Source organism: Entelurus aequoreus, linkage group LG15 (genome assembly GCF_033978785.1).
Source record: "Entelurus aequoreus isolate RoL-2023_Sb linkage group LG15, RoL_Eaeq_v1.1, whole genome shotgun sequence".
In the NCBI taxonomy this organism is placed as follows: Eukaryota; Metazoa; Chordata; class Actinopteri; order Syngnathiformes; family Syngnathidae; genus Entelurus; species Entelurus aequoreus.
Window position 1 is genome coordinate 38,819,660 of NC_084745.1, and position 19,997 is coordinate 38,839,656.

The 19,997-nt window shown below is 35.9% G+C and overlaps 1 protein-coding gene across 2 annotated transcripts; it reads left to right on the top strand.

The window, feature by feature from the left end:
- The first annotated feature begins 362 nt into the window (after window positions 1–362).
- pigm (phosphatidylinositol glycan anchor biosynthesis, class M) lies at window positions 363–8,238 on the top strand. Of its 2 annotated transcripts, none has more exons than XM_062021487.1 (8): window positions 363–506; window positions 1,806–1,979; window positions 2,267–2,387; window positions 3,481–3,715; window positions 3,789–3,892; window positions 3,967–4,121; window positions 7,691–7,792; window positions 7,853–8,238. In XM_062021487.1, the coding sequence occupies exons 1-8, from the start codon at window positions 504–506 to the stop codon at window positions 8,021–8,023; spliced, it is 1,065 nt and encodes a 354-aa protein (XP_061877471.1). In that variant the 5' UTR covers window positions 363–503; the 3' UTR covers window positions 8,024–8,238. The 2 variants fall into 2 exon arrangements, with proteins under 2 accessions (XP_061877471.1, XP_061877470.1); XM_062021486.1 differs by lacking the exon at window positions 363–506 and adding an exon at window positions 582–1,025 and having other exon boundaries at window positions 7,853–8,236.
- The last annotated feature ends 11,759 nt before the right edge of the window (window positions 8,239–19,997 follow it).

Consider the following 19,997-nt stretch of genomic DNA (forward strand, 5'->3'; position numbering starts at 1 on the left):
ATATACAGTAAGTTGTTTTTGGAATGTGTCATTTTTTAAACCATAATTAGTGCTTGACAAGCACTAATTATGATTTAAACAATTAAATTGTACAAGCAATGCTTGTACAATTTAATTTTTTCTACATTATCCACCGTTCCATAAAGTCCAGCAGATGGCGGTAATGTACCTAAGATGTAACCACTGGTAAAAACCAAAGTAGAAGAAATGATCGTTGCCAGACGTACGATAAGTGTTGTATTTGTACACTGACTTCACCCACAGTACAACGCACTATCCATCCATTTATACTGCTTGTCCCCCTCGGGGTTGCAGAGGTGACTGGAGTCGCTCGCGGCTAACATTCATTTAAAACATGTAACACAAACAGTATACAAACAATACTTCTAGTGGAGTGCATTGTCTCATCTGCCCTCTTCGAAACTTTCGTCAGTGGCAGTTTTTTTCCAACAGTGTTGTTTGTTTGAAGCTAAAACGACAATATAAGATGTGCTATACATACAATGGTAATGTATTCTGTATAAAATGGTCCTGACCAACGTCAAATCGAAAATGTTCGGTCATTTTGAACCTGTGGTACAATAGCGTGTCTATGCCCATCTGGCAACGTTGAGTGTTTCTTTACCATTTTCTAGGCAAAATAAAAATCATTTCCGGGTAACATGTAATATAAAAGTTTTTGAAATATTTCCGAATTTTTAACCGGCAGTCATGACAGCAACTTTACAAAAGCTTCGTGTATATCGTAAGGACAACATATGATCTACACAATGGGGAGTTTTTTTGTCACGTCCCAACTGAGAGACCAAGACGTAGCGAGCTAATGCTAATGTGGAACCGAGCAGCTTTCAAAGATGGAGACGCTATTATTTAAAATGACAGAAAAACGTTTTCTTTTCACGGCTTCTGTCGTTATACGCCTCGCCTTGGTCGTCTATGGAGACTTCCATGACAGGACTATGGTAGTAAAGTACACTGATATTGACTATCATGTGTTCACGGATGCTGCAAGATTCATCACGAAGGTAACAACTTGCTAATGTTTTCTAAATAAACATTTAGTCTCAATTCGTGCTCTTCCATAAATATGCATTGAACATATTACACTAAGTGTAAAGAATGGAAGTTCAAGAAATCAACGGCCTATAAATCATGCTAAATAATAACAACATGCAATGAACACAAGCACTTAAGTACTTTAATATTTGTGTGTTTGTGTGAGGCAATAATGTAACACACATTCCCCTAACGCGACAAAAAGATTTACATTGACCTGATTTTTTAAATTAAGTATTGTTTTGGTTATTAACATGGTGTCGTCATTATGTTTAACCTTATTGAGCTATCCACTTGATTAACACTGAAAATGTTCAAACAGCATACATTTTATTGTCATTGAGTGTTGCAACAGAAAGTTGTACGTATTGTAGCAAAGTATTAATACTCATTCAATGACAATTCGCACAATTGGCCATGACACATGTCATCACAAATAAATTGATGTATGAGAAACTCTGAAATAGTTGTTGGACACAATAGGACTATGGGGACAAAAAGCCAAAGTATTGGAATGACAGTGAATAGGAAATAATTTATCATTTTAATTGCATTACAATTGTATGAAATAAAAGGCAATTAATGAATTCTTCAGAAATAAGTTTTTTTGCCAATTTTTTTAAATTCTGATTACAACCATGATCAACAATTTAAAGTAGGACATATACATCGATAAGAATCTCATTACATTGTTTGGGTGTACCTGACATACTGAACGAGACATTTTTATCCTTACATTGTGTTACCAGGGTGAGTCTCCGTACAACAGATCTACATATCGTTACACACCTCTACTAGCCTGGATGCTTACTCCGAACATTTACATCAACTTCATGTTTGGCAAGCTGCTCTTCATCCTGTGTGACCTTCTGTCTGGCCTGCTGATCTACGCCATCCTGAGCCTGCGAGGTCTGCGTTCAGAGGTTTGGTGTTTGAGGAAATCTAACCATCACTACTTTAAGTATTAGCTCTTTAGTTTTTACCACAGAGAAGTATGAAAGTGGATATTATCTGTTCCAGTGTCAAAGCAACACAAAACCTTTTTTTTTTTAAACATGCTGAAAAAGCCACACAAAAAAGCTATATGAGCAGTTTATTCAACCCTCATATGCTGCATTATTTTTAAGTACGTAGTTACAATTTTTGAGAAACATCTTTTTCCTGACAAACTCAACTGTAAATGAAAATGAAAATTAACTTTTATGATCAGACAGCACAACAAATGTGTTCCCTGTGGCTTCTCAACCCTCTGCCTATGGGAGTGTCCAGTCGCGGGAATGCAGAGTCCATCCTGGCTGCTTTGGTGCTGGGGATGCTGCTTTGTATGGAGGGTAAAATGTTTACCTTATTTATTATTATATATAGTTTATGTTGGTCATAAAGTATGTTTGTCTTACATTATATATTATTAAATACTTTTTTTGTCTTCCATCATCCATCCATTTTCCAATATTATTTATTATATACTTAATGGCACAGGACTTAGTGTGTGTGCCTCACAATATGAAGGTCCAGGGTTCGATCCCCGGGCTGGGGGTCATTCTGTGTGGAGTTTGCATGCTCTCCCCGTGACTGTGTGGTACTCCCGCTTCCTCCCACATCAAAGGCATGCACCAGGGTATAGGCTGATTGGCAACACTAAATGGTCCCTAGTGTGTGAATGTGAGTGTGAATGTTGTCTGTCTATCTGTGTTGGCCCTGCTATGAGGTGGCGACTTGTCCAGGGTGTACCCCGCCTTCCGCCCAAGGCAGCTGGGATAGGCTCTAGCACCCCCGCAACTCCGAGAGGGACAAGCGGTAGAAAATGGATGGATGAATGTTTGTCTTACATTTTTTATTATATACTTCATGTTCGTCCGTATTTGTTCCTACATGATATAATATTATACACTTTATTTTTGTCTCATTTTATTCATAATTATATACTTAATGTTTGTCTTATATTATTTATTATCATATAATTAATTATAACTTCATGTTATAATATTCACTTACATTGTTTACTATTATATACTTTGTTTGTTCGTACGTATTCTTACATTAAATATTATTGTATACTTTGTCTGACATTATATATTAGTGTACTGTATACTCTTCATGTTGTCACTTGTTCTTACAATTTTTATTATTATATCCTTCATGTTTGTCCTATACTATTTATTATTATAATTTCATGTTTGTTCATATTTGTTATTACATTATTTGTTATATACTTCATGTTTGTCTTACATTATTTTCTCATAATCATACTTCATGTTTGTCGATATTTGTTCTTGCATTTTCTTTTTCATAAGTTATGGTACTTCATGTTTGTTCATAATCACTCTTACATATTTTTTCGTTAGATACTATACTTCATGTTTGTTACATTGTTTTGTCATACGGTAAGTTATCCTATTTCATGTTTGTAATATTTTTCTGTAGGTGGCCGCATAGTTTGGGCGGCGCTACTGTATGGGCTGTCAGTTCATATGAAAATCTATCCTGTCACGTACGCTCTTCCCATTCTTCTGAGTCTTCGCTCGTCACAAAGAAGATCTGAGGAACAACAAAAATGGTGGAAAAGATTGTTGGGACGTTTCTTCAACAGAGAATTGTTCCTCTTTGCAAGTGTTGCTGGGGGCATTTTTTGTGTTTTAACCGCACTTTTCTATCACATGTAAGATCAAACATCAGGTGATTTCTGGTTATAATTGTAATGTATTTACGCCGTGACTCACCTGTGCGGTCAGGTATGGTTGGACGTTCCTTCATGAGACCTACTTGTACCATCTAACCAGAAGAGATATCAGACACAACTTCTCTCCTTACTTCTATATGCTCTACCTGACTGTAGGTATGTCTACTTCTCATAGTTTTTTGGGAAATCATCATCATAATGATAATAATAAATAATGTTTGATTCCGCAGACAACAGGTGGAGTCAGTGTCTTGGCCTGGTGGCCTTCTTGCCTCAGTTGACCCTTCTGTTGGTGACATCATGGTCTTTTCACCGTGACCTTGCTTTTTGTTGTTTCCTGCACACTGCCATCTTTGTCACCTTCAACAAAGTCTGCACGTCACAGGTACTCAAGTCAAGATCATACCTTACATACCTGAATAACTACACAAAAAATATATGGATACGGTGTAGTCCAATTGTGTAGATGAATTTCTACAAAGTAAAGATGCCATTTTATGATTTTTTTATGAATATTGTACGCATTTAAATTATTCATTAACCCTCTGAATAAATTTATAAACACTTCCTATATTTTTAAACCCTTCATAAACCCTAAAACCGTGCTTCCTAACCTTAGGGCCTGGGCCAAATGTTGGACTTGCTTTCTCAGTTCCATCACTTGTGGCAGTAATCACAATCTCAAACCAGAGTCGTGTATAAAGAGCATATGGCCAACTCGGTTTCAGGCAATCTCTTCAATGATTGGTCAAAATGCACTGGTGTGACTACACGTTTGCGGCCTCTTTAGTTTTTGAACGTGTAAAAATGCCTTGTTGTGCAGCATTGGGCTTCTCCACCTGCTAGGATTGTGGACAGCTTTTACACCGCTTTCCCCACAACTCGGAAATAAGATAATTAATTATGGGATGTAAAGGTTTGCTATCAACACTGGGGCCCTGCCACCGAGGAGCTTCTTAACTACCTCGGCAACCTCAGCCCCAGAAATAAGAAAGTCCCAAGGCTCTGCTTCCTCATTGGAAGACGTGTAGGTGGGATTGAGAAGGTCTTCAAAGTATTCCTTCCACCAATCCACAACATCCCCAGTCGACATGAGCAGCACACCGTCCCCACTGTACACGGTGTTGACAGTGCACTGCTTTCCCCTCCTAAGGCGGCGGGGTAGTGGTCCAGAAACGCTTCGAAGCTGTCCGGAAGTCGTTCTCCATGCACCCTCCTCCATTGTCCCGAGTTTTTGCCTCTGCTACCGCCAAATCCACACACCGCTTGGTCTGTCAGTACCTGTCCGCTGCCTTTAAAGTCCCAAAAGGCAAAATGACACTATAGGACTTATTTTTCAGCTTGACGCCATCCCTCACCGTTTGTGTCCACCAGCGGGTTCTGGGATTTCCGCCACGGCAGGCACCGACCACCTTGCGGCCACAGTTCCGATCGGATGCTTCGACAATAGAGGCACGGAACATGGTCCACTCGGACTCAATATCTAGTGCCTCCCTCGTAACATGTTGGAAGTTCTCCCTGAGGTTGGAATTGAAACTCACTCTGACGGTAGACTCTGCCAGACATTCCCATCAGACCCTCATTATACATTTGAGCCTGCCAGGTCTGTCCGACATCCTCCCCCACCATCGGAGCCGACTCACAACCAGGTGGTGATCAGTTGAAAGCTCCCTCCCCTCTCTTTACCCGAGTGTCCAAAATATGAGACCACAAATCCGATGATACAACCACAAAGTCAATCATCAAACTGCGGCCTATGGTGTCCTGGTGCCAAGTGCACATATGGACACCCTTATGTTTGGACATGGTGTTTGTTATGGAGGATCTGTGACGAGTACAAAAGTCCAATAGCAAAACACCACTCTGGTTAGGATCAGGGCGGCCGTTGCTCCCAATCATGCCTCTCCAGATCTCACTGTTGTTGCCAACGTTAGTGTTGAAGTCCCCCAGTAGAACAAGGGAATCACCAGAGGGAGCACTCTCCAGTACTCCCTCTAGGGACCCCAAAAAAGGCGGGGACTCTGAACTGCTGTTTGGTGTCCTGGTGCCAAGTGCACATATGGACACCCTTATGTTTGAACATGGTGTTCGTAATGGACAAACAGTGACGGGCACAAAAGTCCAATAACAAAACACCACTCGGGTTCAGATCCGGGCGGCCATTCTTCCCAATTACGCCTCTCCAGGTTTCACTGTCGTTGCCAATATGAGCGTTGAAGTCACCCAGTAGAACGAGGGAATCACCCGGGGGAGCACTCTCAAGTACTCCCTGGAGTGAATCCAAAAAGGGTGGGTACTCTGAGCTGCCGCTTGGCGCATAAGCGCAAACAACAGTCAGGACCCATCCCCCCACCCGAAGGCGGAGGGAAGCTACCCTCTCGTCCACTGGGTTGAACTCCAACGTGCAGGCTCTGAGCCGGGGGGCAACAAGAATTGCCACCCCAGCCCATCGCCTCTCACTGCTAGCAATGCCAGAGTGGAAGAGAGTCCATCCCCTCTCGAGAGAACTGGTTCCACAGCCCTTGCTGTGCGTTGAAGTGAGTCCGACTATATCTAGCCGGAACTTCTCCACCTCGCGCACTAGCTCAGGCTCCTTCCCCCCAGCGAGGTGACGTTATACGTCCCAAGAGCTAGCTTCTGTAGCCGAGGATTGGACCGCCAAGTGCCCTGTCTTTGGCTGCCGCCCAGCTCACATTGCACCCAACCTCTATGGCCCCTTCTATGGGTGGTGAGCCCATTGGAGGGGGGACCCACGTTGCCTCTTCTGGCTGTGTCCGGCTGGGCCCCATGGGGACAGGCCCGGCCACCAGGCGCTCGCCATCGTGCCCCACCTCCGGGCCTGGCTCCAGAGGGGGGCCCCAGTGACCCGTGTCCGGGCGAGGGAAATCTGGGTCCTTCGTTTTTATTCTTCATGGAGGTCTTCGAGCTGCTCTTTGTCTGATCCCTCACCTAGGACCAGTTTGTCTTGGGAGAACCTACCAGGGGGCATAAAGCCCCCAGACAACATACCTCCTAGGTCATTGGGACACGCAAACTCCTCTACCACGGTAAGGTGGCAGCTCAGAGATTAGCAATAATAATAATATATAATAATAATAATCGATAATAGATTTATTTATTGTAAATAAAGTAATGCAGACAGTTCTAAAATTGGGCTGACTGCAGCGAGCCACCTCACAGAGAGATCCGACCAGATCCTTTATTTTTGGGCATTGACGTTCCAGTTTTCCACACTTTCATTAATTTAATAAATATGAGAAATAATTTAGCTGTTTCTTATCACAAATGCACTGTTTTTTAAAGTTGAAAGTGATATACGCTTATTTAGTGAAACGAAAATAATTGTAGCTCCTAAATTGTTATATGTAATGGAATTGTGAGGTGCCCAAATATTCCCACCTCTACTAATTATGGTGGTAATTAGAGGTAGGGAAATAATCGTTTTTAGAGTCGTTTGGTAAACCTCGATAATCGATGTATTTATTGTAAATAAAGCAATGCAGACAGTTCTAAAATTTGGCTGACTGCAGCAAGCCACCTCACTGAGAGATCCGACCAGCTCCTTTATCATAGGTCCAGTTTTGCACACAGTTTCATAAATTTATTAAATGTGGGAATTAATTTAACTGTTTCTTATTCCAAATGAATTTTTTTTTTTAAGTTGCAAGTGATAAACGCTTATTTAGTGAAACGAAAATAAATTTAAAACTGCATCAATATACATAAATTAAAGATGCAACAATAATACATTTTTAATCGAATCGTAGCTCCTGAATCATAATTGTAATCAAATCGTGAGGTGCCCAAAGATTCCCACCTCAAGTGATAATGTTTTAAGATGTTCAGTGAATGACTAAAAACACAAATAATTGAAGCACTCCAGAAATTTCAGCAGCATAACTTGTGAATATTATTTACAAATTAACGTTAACAGGTGTTTCTTTCACTGTGCAGTACTTCCTGTGGTATCTGAGTTTACTTCCTCTGGTCATCCCTCACCTGAGTCTTTCAGTCAAACAAGGAGTAGGACTGCTGCTCCTCTGGTTTGCAGGACAGGTAATTTGATTTTTAATATTTGAATATACAAGGTGACTAAATGTACTTTTCCATCACCAGGCTGCATGGTTGGCTCCAGCCTACTTCCTGGAGTTTGAGGGCTACAACACCTTTGTGTTTATTTGGCTTTCTGGATTGTTCTTTTTAACCGTGAACTGTATCATTCTCATACAGATTATTGTACACTACAACAACAATCAAGTCAACAAGAAAATAACAAAGTTGATATAAACCTTTATGAAAGCTTTTTTAATGTATTTTTGCTTGTGATTGCACGTGATTTACTAATCAAATATACAGTAAGAATAACTAATTAAATCATGACGGCTCAGACAATAAGACGATTGTAAGAATTACACTAAAGGCACAAAACCAATTTCAAGCAAACCTTAGAGGATCTGCATAAAAGGTTGATAGAATAAAATATTGATGTCTTTATTTTTGATTATGTTTTGTGTTTTTCTTTTGTTCGTTTGTTTCGGGAGTAGACTTGCTAAGTTTTATTTTGCTTATTCTGTTGGTAAAAAGTAAATACACATGGTTAGTGACAAGGTAACATTTGTATCGTTTAATGTTAATGGCCTATTGAACCCAATTAAACGCAGTAAAATCTTATCAAAGGTGAGGACAGAGCAAGCTTACATAGTGTATTGACAGGAGACCCACTTGGCTGACAAGGAGCATGTAAAACTAAAGAGAATGGGCGTCACTAATTTGTTGTTTTCTTTATATAAATCAGGACATAGGAGAGGAGTTGCTATCCTCATCTCAAATAAGCTACATTTTGAAAAAGTATTAAATTTGGTGATAAGGAGGGTAGATTTATTTTAGTAAAGGGGAAGATCGATGGGAACTCAATCACCCTATTGAATGTCTATGCACCCCCCGGGAGTGCTATTAGTTTCTTCTAAAAAAATCACCAATATTATGGTAACGAAAACCAAAGGTCTTTTGATTTGTGGTGGGGATTTAAATACATATTTAGAGCCAAAATCGGACTCATCTAGTATAAAAACTCATAACGCCATATAAGAAAATAAACACACTTTTCGAGGAAGTAGGCTTAATTGACATCTGGCGAGACTTTTTCCTTGACAGAAGGGATTATACTTATTTCTCTACACCCCACTGTCTTTATACAAGAATATATTATTTTCTAACATTTGGGAAGGACAAAGATCTAAGTGACCATGCACCAATATACTTATCTGGGCAAAAAATTATACATGGAAACTAAATTTTAAGTTTGCTGAATGGCCTATCCTTTAAGGCGCAAATTAAATCTGAAATGAGTCTCTTCCTGGAGTTCAATGACACGGAAGAGGTCTCACCTCCCATGTTATGGGACACCTTGAAGGCTGTTGTAAGAGGGAAAATTATAGCAATATCTTAATTTAAGAAAAAAAATTAGAATACAAAATCAGATGACTTAAAAAAAAACAAAAGGAATTATAAGAAAACATAAATTAGATTTGGCATAGGATACATTAAGGGAAATAAGAAATATTAGGAATGAAATTAACAGTTTGGCCACACAAGAAAAAACTATCAAATGTTTCTCAAACATAGACACTATGAAAGTGGCTCCAAGTCTATAAAAATTTTGGCTTGGAAACTGAAAATAACGATAGCGGCAAACACAATTCAAGAACAAAAGTGATAAAAACTAAACCAAACGAAATTCAAGAAGCTTTTGAATTTTTTTTAATAAAACCTTTTACTCCAAGGTCTTTAAAGGCCTATTGAAATGAGATTTTCTTATTTAAACGGCGTTAGCAGATCCATTCCATGTGTCATACTTGATCATTTCGCGATATTGCCATATTTTTGCTGAAAGGATTTAGTAGACAACATCGACGGTAAAGTTCACAACTTTTGGTCGCTGATAAAAAAGCCTTGCCTGTACCGGAAGTAGTGTGACGTCACAGGTTGTGGAGCTCCTCACATCTGCACATTGTTTACAATCATGGACACAAGCAGCGAGAGCGATCCGGACAGAGAAAGCGACGATTTCCCCATTAATTTGAGCGAGGATGAAAGATTTGTGGATGAGGAAAGTGAGAGTGAAGGACTAGAGGGCAGTGGAAGCGATTCAGATGGGGAAGATGCTGTGAGAGGCGGTTGGGACCTGATATTCAGCTGGGAATGACTAAAACAGTAAATAAACACAAGACATAAATATACTCTATTAGCCACAACACAACCAGGCTTATATTTAATATGCCACAAATTAATCCTGCATAACAAACACCTCCCCCCTCCCGTCCATATAACCCGCCAATACAAACCAAACACCCGCACAACACATTCAATCCCACAGCCCAAAGTACCGTTCACCTCTGCAAAGTTCATACAGCACATATATTTCCCCAAAGTTACGTACGTGACATGCACATAGCAACACACACGTACGGGCAAGCGATCAAATGTTTGGAAGCCGCAGCTGCGTACACACAGTAGCGCGTATCCAACTCAAAGTCCTCCTGGTAAGAGTCTCTGTTGTCCCATCTCCACAAGCATGCGTATCCAACTCAAAGTCCTCCTGGTAAGAGTCTCTGTTGTCCCATTTCCCCACAGACCAATGGTAAAGCTTGACTTTCATCGTTCGGGATGTTAACAATGAAACACCGGCTACGACGTAGCCGCTACGTGTTTGTGTTGCTGCAGCCGGCCGCTAATACACCGCTTCCCACCTACAGCTTTCTTCTTTGCTATCTCCATTGTTCATTAAACAAATTGCAAAAGATTCACCAACACAGATGTCCAGAATACTGTGGAATTTTGCGATAAAAACAGACAACTTAATAGCTGGCCACAATGGTGTCACGCGCAAACGTCATCATACCGAGACGTTTTCAGCAGGATATTTCGCGGGATATTTAAAATTGCACTTTACTAATCTAACCCGGCCGTATTGGCATGTGTTGCAATGTTAAGATTTCATCATTGATATATAAACTATCAGACTGCGTGGTCGGTAGTAGTGGGTTTCAGTAGGCCTTTAAGGAGCGTAACCCAAATTGATAGCTTCCTGAATTTTCTGGATTTACCTACTTTAGATGAAGAACAAAATCAAACAATGTCTGCAGATGTAACTGGAGATGAATTAAAAGTTGCAATTAGTAGGCTTAAATTAAGTAAGTTTCCAGTATCAGACGGTTACACAGCAGAGTGGTATAAGGAATTAAAAAAAATATTAATACCTCTTTTACTCCCCACACTGAATTGGGTTTTAAAAAAAGCACAAACGCCACTTAGTTAGAAGGAGGCAATTATCTCAGCTATACCAAAATATGGCAAACATAGAATTGAGTGTGGATCTTACAGGCCAATATTTATTCTCAATGTAGATTATAAACTATTTACTTCCATCATGGACAAAAGAATAGAAGATGTTTTACCTATATTGATACATAATGATCAAACAGGTTTTATACATCAACGCCAAACACAAGACAATATAAGAACGACACTACATATTATGGATCATATACAAAGAAAAAACATTGAAGCAATTGTTATAAGTGTAGATGTTGAAAAGGCCTTTGATTCGGTCAATTGGAATTTTCTTTACAGAGTTCTATATAAATTAGGCTTCCTGCAGGATACAATTATTAAAACTATACAGGAACTATATAACAATCCTACTGCTAGGATTAAAGTCAATGGATACTTATCAAATAGTTTTACCCTACAAATGGGTTCTAGACAGGGCTGTGCATGGTCACATTACTATTTGCATTATATCTGGAGCCACTAGCTCAGTCCATTAGACAAAATGAAGATATCAAGGTAATTATTATTAAAGGGAGAGAGCATAAATTGCCTTGTTATGCAGATGACATTTTGGTATACCTCGGGCACCCAACATACTCTCTTCCTAAAGTAATGCAATCATTTGAACAGTATGGTCAATTATCAGGATATAAAATCAATATAGGTAAAACCCAGCTACTCATATATTTATAGCCCACCAGGAGAAATCAGAAGCAGCTACCCCTTGGCATGACGAAATGTATTTCTGGCCTTGTCACCTTCTCCTGGGCAGGAGGGCGACACGGCAGTGCGGCTGGATCAAAAGAGACGTCGGAGACGCTTTGCTGAACAAAAAGTTGCTTTATTACAAGCGAGCGTCAGGACTGCAGTACCCGGAGGAGGTTAAGTCAAAAAAATGAGGCACTCCTAACCTGGAGAGGCCGAACCACAGTCTTATATTCCTTCTTCCTGCGTCTGGGTGTGTGTTAATTCAGAAGGACACAACCTGACCATGTAAGGAGATATTCATGTACCTCCAGGTTCTGTAACAGCTTCTTCCCTCAGGCCGTAAGACTCTTGAACGCATCATAATAATCCCCTCAATTCCCCCCAAAAATGGATAAACTCGCTGGAATATAAAGACAATATATATATACATCCATAAACGTGGATGCATATGCAAAAGTGCAATATATTTATCTGTACAGTAATCTATTTATTTATATCTGCACCTTATTGATTTTTTTATCCTGCACTACCATGAGCTAATGCAACAAAAGTTCTATTAAAATGAACATACTGCCAAAACTGTTGTATTTATTTCAAACCCTGCCAATAGGGATTAACCAAAACCAATTCAATGAATGGGACAAAATACTATCCCGGTATATATGGCAAAGTAAAAGGCCAAGAGTTTGTCTCAAAACTTTACAGCTGGCCAAACAAAAGGGAGGATGGGGTTTACCTTGCTTCAGATATTACTATTTTTCAGCACAGATGAGAGCAGTGATATGCTGGTGCAACCCGTCATATGTTGCACAATGAAAACATATTAAAAAAGAAATGCCCTCCAACCCCATACAAGCAATCTTGGCGGATAACAATTTACAAACCCAAATAAATAACACTGATAACCCATGGGTGAAATGGACCCTTTAAGTGTTGAAAATGAACCTAAAGGAATACAAACTCGAAAATGATATTACAGTTCTCAAATGGTGTGCCTATGATTCAGAGTTTACACCTAATAAATTAGACTCAAGATTCAAGCACTGGATATTGAAGGGTAAAACAGATTCATGTAAAGTAATGAAAGATTAAAAAAAGGCTCAGTTTTAAAACTATTAAAAGGACACATTAATTAGAAAACCAAGACTTCTATCGATATTTGCAGTTGCGGCATTTTGTTAATATGAAGGTGAAAAATGTAACAAAGACAAGCATATGTTTAATTCACATGTGTCAAACTCAGGGCCCGCGGGCCAGATCTGGCCCTCCACGTCATTTTATATGGCCCGCAAAAGCCTGGAAATAATATGTGTCAATAAAATACCTTATATTTTCTTTCTTTACTTTCTTATTTTATTACTAAAGGTATTAGGGTTTTTTTCTAGTTTGACAGGGCAAAAATAGTGTCCAATATTGCAACAAATATAATATTATCAAACTTTTTTGGTAAAAATCCAAATATATACTTAAATATCTGCTTAACTTATGATTTTGAAGCAAGTTATCCATCAAATTGTACACTATAAAAATGACCAAAGGATTTTCTGCAAAAACTTTTATTTACAGCGTATTACTGTAAGTTGAAAAAAAACGACCAATGTTTGTTTTTTTACAGTAAAATTCTGTCGACTGAGCTGTCAGTTTTTTGTTTTGTTTTTTTACTGTAAAATCCATGGTTGATGATTTTATGGTACCACATTTTATTATGGTAAAAAACTAGCAGCTGAGTTGGCAAAATAAAATTAAACAGCGGTACTGAATTTATATATATATATATATATATATATATATATATATATATATATATATATATATATATATATATATATATATATATATATATATATATATATATATATATATATATATATATTTGTATATGTTGTAAAAATAATAATAATTTAAAAAACACCATATGTTTTACAGTAAAAGTCTGGCAACTAAATGCCATTTTTTTTGTAAAAAACAGTGGTAAAATCCACAGAATTGTTTTACGCTTTACGTAAAAAAAAGGTAAAATATTTAAATTCATAGGCAAATTCATTTATTATTTACTGTTACAAGCGGCCCTCTAATGGCAGCCATGACTGCTGTGTGGCCCTCAATGAAAACAAGTTTGACACCCCTGGTTTAATTGAACTGTTTACAAAAGCCTTTAATTCAGAAAATATTGATATAACTGTTTCATGCTTGTATCAGGGTCTGTTGAATCTGAAATCATATTCAACTTCATATATTAAAACAAAATGGGAGAAGGAAGGAGGGATAACTATATCTGAGGAAGAATGGACAATAATATGGAGATATCAATGGACTTGTACAATAATATGGAGATATCCCCTGTCTGTTGGAGAAATTGTGGGAATCTAAATGCAAACCACTACCATGTTTTCTGGGACTGCTCTGCCATCAAGGACTTTTGGAAAGAGATACACCAAGCTCTACAGGATATCTTCAAATGTAAAATACCCCTTGAAAGTAAGACTCTGTTCTATAGACATCTACCTCAGGATTGGCTGAAAAAAGATAAACACTTAATGAATATCCTACTAGTGGCTTGTAAAAAGACCATTACCAGGAAATGGATATTACAGGAGAGCCCAACTTTGAAGCTATGGATGGAAATCACAATGGACATTTATAAAATGGAGAAGATAACTGCTTTCATTAATTATAAATTGGAGAAATTTACTTCATACTGGGAAAACTGGGTCAATTATGTCACGCCCCATAAGCCTGATTTTATTGTCTTGAATTAGTGATTGTACTGTTTAAAATAGATTACTCCCTAATATGTTTACCGGTATATATGTTTTTATTTTTTTATTTTATTTTATTTATTTATATTCTTGTATTTCTTATGTTATTATTATTATTATTATATTTTTTTAATAGATTTATTTATTTGTTGTTAATATTATTATAACTTTGGTTTGTTTTTTATTTTGGTTTTTTTGCTGTTTTTCTCTTTTTCTTTTGGGGAAGGGGTGGCATCGTTGGGATATAAACAAAAAAATATGATTTTGACATTTAGTGCAGACAATATGATGTATGCAAATGTAATGTAATGGAAAGGAATGTCTGATGCTGGATGTCAATAAAACTAAATTTATAATAATGAAATATTGAGTCATTATCCACAATCATAATTACACAAATTGTCTGCTTGTTTATGAACCAGTAAATAACTATCACAACTCTTCTATTTTTTTCCATTTCATGAACATTAAAGACACAATTATTTATGGGGTCAAGAAAGAGTAAACTTTTCATACTGTGTGTGTGTGTGTGTGTGTGTGTGTGTGTGTGTGTGTGTGTGTGTGTGTGTGTGTGTGTGTGTGTGTGTGTGTGTGTGTGTGTGTGTGCGTGTGTGTGTTTGTGTGTGGGTGTGTGTGTGCGTGCGTGAGTGCGTGCGTGCGTGCGTGTGTGTGAAATAACAAGAATATATCATGTATTTTGTAAAATAAAATTAATAAACACACTAAATACAAATAATATACCATATATATATATATATATACATACACACACACACACATACAATATATACATGTATAATATGTATATATGTTAATATATACCTATTTAAATATAATAAATGTATGAAATATATTTAACTTGAATAATTCATAGTTAATAATAACATATAATATATTTACTGTAAGTAGAATAATTTATAGTAAATAATACGAATATATGATATATTTAAGTAGAATAATTCAGTAAATAATACGAATATATAATATATTTACTGTATGTAGAATAATTTACAGTAAATAATAAGAATATATATTATATTTAAGTAGAATTATTCACAGTAGATAATAAGACTATATAATATATTTAAGTAGAGTAATTCAAAATAGATTAGAAGTATATGTAACATAATTAGTAGGGCTGTGAATCTTTGGGTGTCCCACGATTCGATTCAATATCGATTCTTGGGGTCACGATTCGATTCAAAATTGATTTTTTTTTTTTCAATTCAACACGATTCTCGATTCAAAAATTATTTTTTTCCCGATTCAAAACGATTCTCTATTCATTCAATACATAGGATTTCAGCAGGATCTACCCCAGTCTGCTGACATGCAAGCAGAGTAGTAGATTTTTGTAAAAAGCTTTTATAATTGTAAAGGACAATGTTTTATCACCTGATTGCAATAATGTAAATTTGTTTTAACTATTAAATGAACCAAAAATATGACTTATTTTATCTTTGTGAAAATATTGGACACAGTGTGTTGTCAAGCTTATGAGATGCGATGCAAGTGTAAGCCACTGTGACACTATTGTTCATTTTTATTTTTTTTTATAAATGTCTAATGATAATGTCAATGAGGGATTTTTAATCACTGCTATGTTGAAATTGTAACTAATATTGATACTGTTGTTGATAATATTCACTTTTGTTTCACTACTTTTGGTTTGTTCTGTGTCGTGTTTGTGTCTCCTCTCAATTGCTCTGTTTATTGCCGTTCTGAGTGTTGCTGGGTCGGGTTTGGTTTTGGAATTGGATTGCATTGTTATGGTATTGCTGTGTATTGTTTTGTTGGATTGATTAATTAAAAAAATTATTAAAAAATTAAAATATTTTTAAAAAACTTAGATTTTAAAAAATGAGAATCGATTCTGAATCGCACAACGTAAGAATCGTGATTCGAATTCGAATCGTTTTTTTCCCACACCTCTAATAATTAAGTAGTATATTTTACAGTAAATCATACATTTAAGTGGAATATTTAATTGTAAATATTAAGAATATATAACATATTTAAGTAGAATAATTCACAGTAGATAATAACAATATATAATTTATCTAAGTAGAATAATTATCTATAAGAATATATCATTTATTTAAGTAGAATAATTAACTTTAAAAATAAGATTGTATAATATAATTAAGTAGAATAATTCAAAGTAGATTTTAAAAATATATAATATATTTAAGGAGAATAATTCACAGTAGATTATAAAAAATATGTAATATTTTTAAGTAGTATATTTCACAGTAAATAATAACAATCTATAATATATTTAAATTGAATATAGCAAATATTAAGAATATATAACATATTTAAGTAGAATAATTCCCAGTTAATAATTAAAATATATCATTTATTTAAGTAGAATAATTATCTGTATATGATAAGAATATATCATTTATTTAAGTAGAATAATTCCCACTGGTTAATAAGGATAAATAACGTTGGGTTTTTTAATTCTCCCCAAATCTTGTATTATTTGTATTATTTAATTATTTAGGTCTTATTATAAACACTGCACTGCATTAACTACAACATTTTGGCATCATTTTAAAAATATTGTAAAAACAACAATGCCAAATGTATTTTGATGTGTTGTGTTGAAAAGTAAATTTTTTAATATACTACGAAAATTGTAATCCTTATTATTTCCATGTTTAACTTCATTGCGATTGTGCTGCAAGATATTCTTTACAACATTTGAAATCCCCTTTGTTTTTAAAACAATGCATTTTGCAAATGTTTTGTTAATTCCCCAATATTAATTTTACTGTTTCACAAAGGGACAAGCGGTAGAAAATGGACTTTACTCACTTTTACTATGTTTTATATATCAGAGAAATCGCAGCTGCAGTGTTCAGTTTGACCACACGATAGCAGCTCGTAATTACAGATTGATTGTCTGTCCTGATGTAACCTATCAAAAGCATACAACTCCATCAAGCTAAAGTGCTGCTGCAAAACACACATTTGCTGCAGCTAGCATACTTGCACAACCCTGCTTAAGATGTGAAGTGCATTCACTCACTAACACATCTGCATCATTTATGTTATCAAAAATAGAAAATCAACATTTAAGATAGGAACACCTCCTATCTTAAATGTTGATTTTCTATTCTATTCATTCACTCCCTAATACATCTACACAAACCTAAACCATCCAAAAATAGGCAATCAACCTTTAAGATGTGAGGTGCATTGACTCATGATCAGTACAACTGCAAAAACGTACAACATCAAAAATAGGCAATCAACCTATGAGGGGTACATTCACCCACTAATACATATGCACAAACGTATAATATTAAACACAATCAACCTTTAAGTTGTGAGGTGCATTAATTCACTAATACATTTACACAAACTTATAACATCAAACATTAACAATCATTCTTTAATAAGTGAGGTGCATTTACTCACTAATACATTTACAAAAATGATACAATCAAAAATAAACACTCAACCTTTAAGAAGTGAGGTGCATTCACTCACTAATACATCTGCACAAATTATACCATCAAAAATAGACACTCAATCTTTAGTAAGTGAGGTGCATTAACTCACTAATACATCTGCATTAATTATAACATCCAAAAAAAACAATCCATTTTTAAAATTTGAGGTGCATTCACTCACTAATACATTTGCACATATTTATAAAATAAAAAATAAACAATCAACCGTTAAGAAGTGAGGTGCATTCACTAACTACCACATTTGCAAAAACGTACAACATCCAAAATAGAAACTCAATCTGACTCCCTCACTAATAAATATGCACAAATTATAACATCAAAAATAGAAAATCAACATTTAGGATAGGAGGTACATTTACCAGCTAATACATCTCCACAAACATATAACATCCAGAAATAGACAATCAACCTTTATACTGTATGTGAGGTGCTTTCACTCACTAATACATCTGCAAAAGTTATAACATCCAAAACTGGACAATCAATCTTTAAGATGTGCAGTGCAATCACTCACTGATACATTTGCACATATTTATAACATAAAAAATAGACAATCAACCGTTAAATAAGTGAGGACCATTTACTAAGTATAATATTTTCACAAACTTACAACACCAAAAATAGATAATCAACCTTTTAAGAAGTGAGGTGCATTTACTCAATACTACATATGTACAAATTATAACGGAAAAAATAAACAAGCAATGTTTAAGAAGTGAGGTGCCTTCACTCACTAATACACCTGCAAAAATTATGACATCAAGAACAGACGATCAACCTTTAAGATTTAAGGTGCATTCACTCAATAATACATCTGCACAAACTATAACATCCAAACATGGACAATCAACCTTAAAGATGAAAGGTGCATTCACTCACTAATACATCTGCACAAACATATAACATTAAACCCAAGCAATCAAACTTTAAGATATGAGGTGCATTCACTCACTAATATATCTGCACAAACTTATAACATTGAAAATAGATAATCAACCTTTAATATGTGAAGTGCATTCACTCACTACTATATCTGCACAAATTATAACACAAATAGACAATCAGGATGTGAGGTGCATTCACTCACTAATAGTTCCACACAAATTATAACATAAGAAATAAACAATCAACCTTTAAGATTTGAGGTGCATTCACTCACTAATACATTTGCACATATTTAAAACATCAAAAATAGACAATCAACCTTTAAGATGTGAGGTGCATTCACTCAATAACACATCTGCGCACATTATAACATCCAAAAATGGACAATCAACCTTTAAGATGTGAGGTGCATTCACTCACTAATACATCTGCACAAAATGTAAAATCAAAAATAGACACTCAACCTTTAAGATGTGAGGTACACTCACTCACTAATATTTTTCCAAAAATTATAACGTCAAAAACAAACAAGCGACGTTTAAGAAGTGAGGTGGATTCTCTCACTAATACTTCTGCACAAACTTATAACATTGAAAATAGACAATCAACCTTTAAGATGTGAAGTGCATTCAGTCACTAATATATCTGCACAAAATATAACAACAAAAATAGACAATCAACCTTTAAGATGTGAAGTGCATTCAGTCACTAATATATCTGCACAAAATATAACAACAAAAGTAGACAATCAACCTTTAATGTGTGAGGTACATTCACTCACTAAAACATCTGCAGAAAATATAACATCCAAAATAGACAATCAACCTTTAAGATGTGAAGTGCATTCACTCACTAAAACATCTGCACAAATTATAACATCCAAAAATAGACAATCAACCTTTTAAGATGTGAAGTTCATTCTCTCACTAATATATCAGCACAAATTATAACATGAAAAATAGACGATCAACTTTAAGATTTGAGGTGCTAACACTCACTACAATGTTTGCACAAATTAGTAATATCCAAAAATAGACAATTAACCTTTCAGATATGAAACACTAATGTATTTGCACAATTTTTTAACCTCAGTCA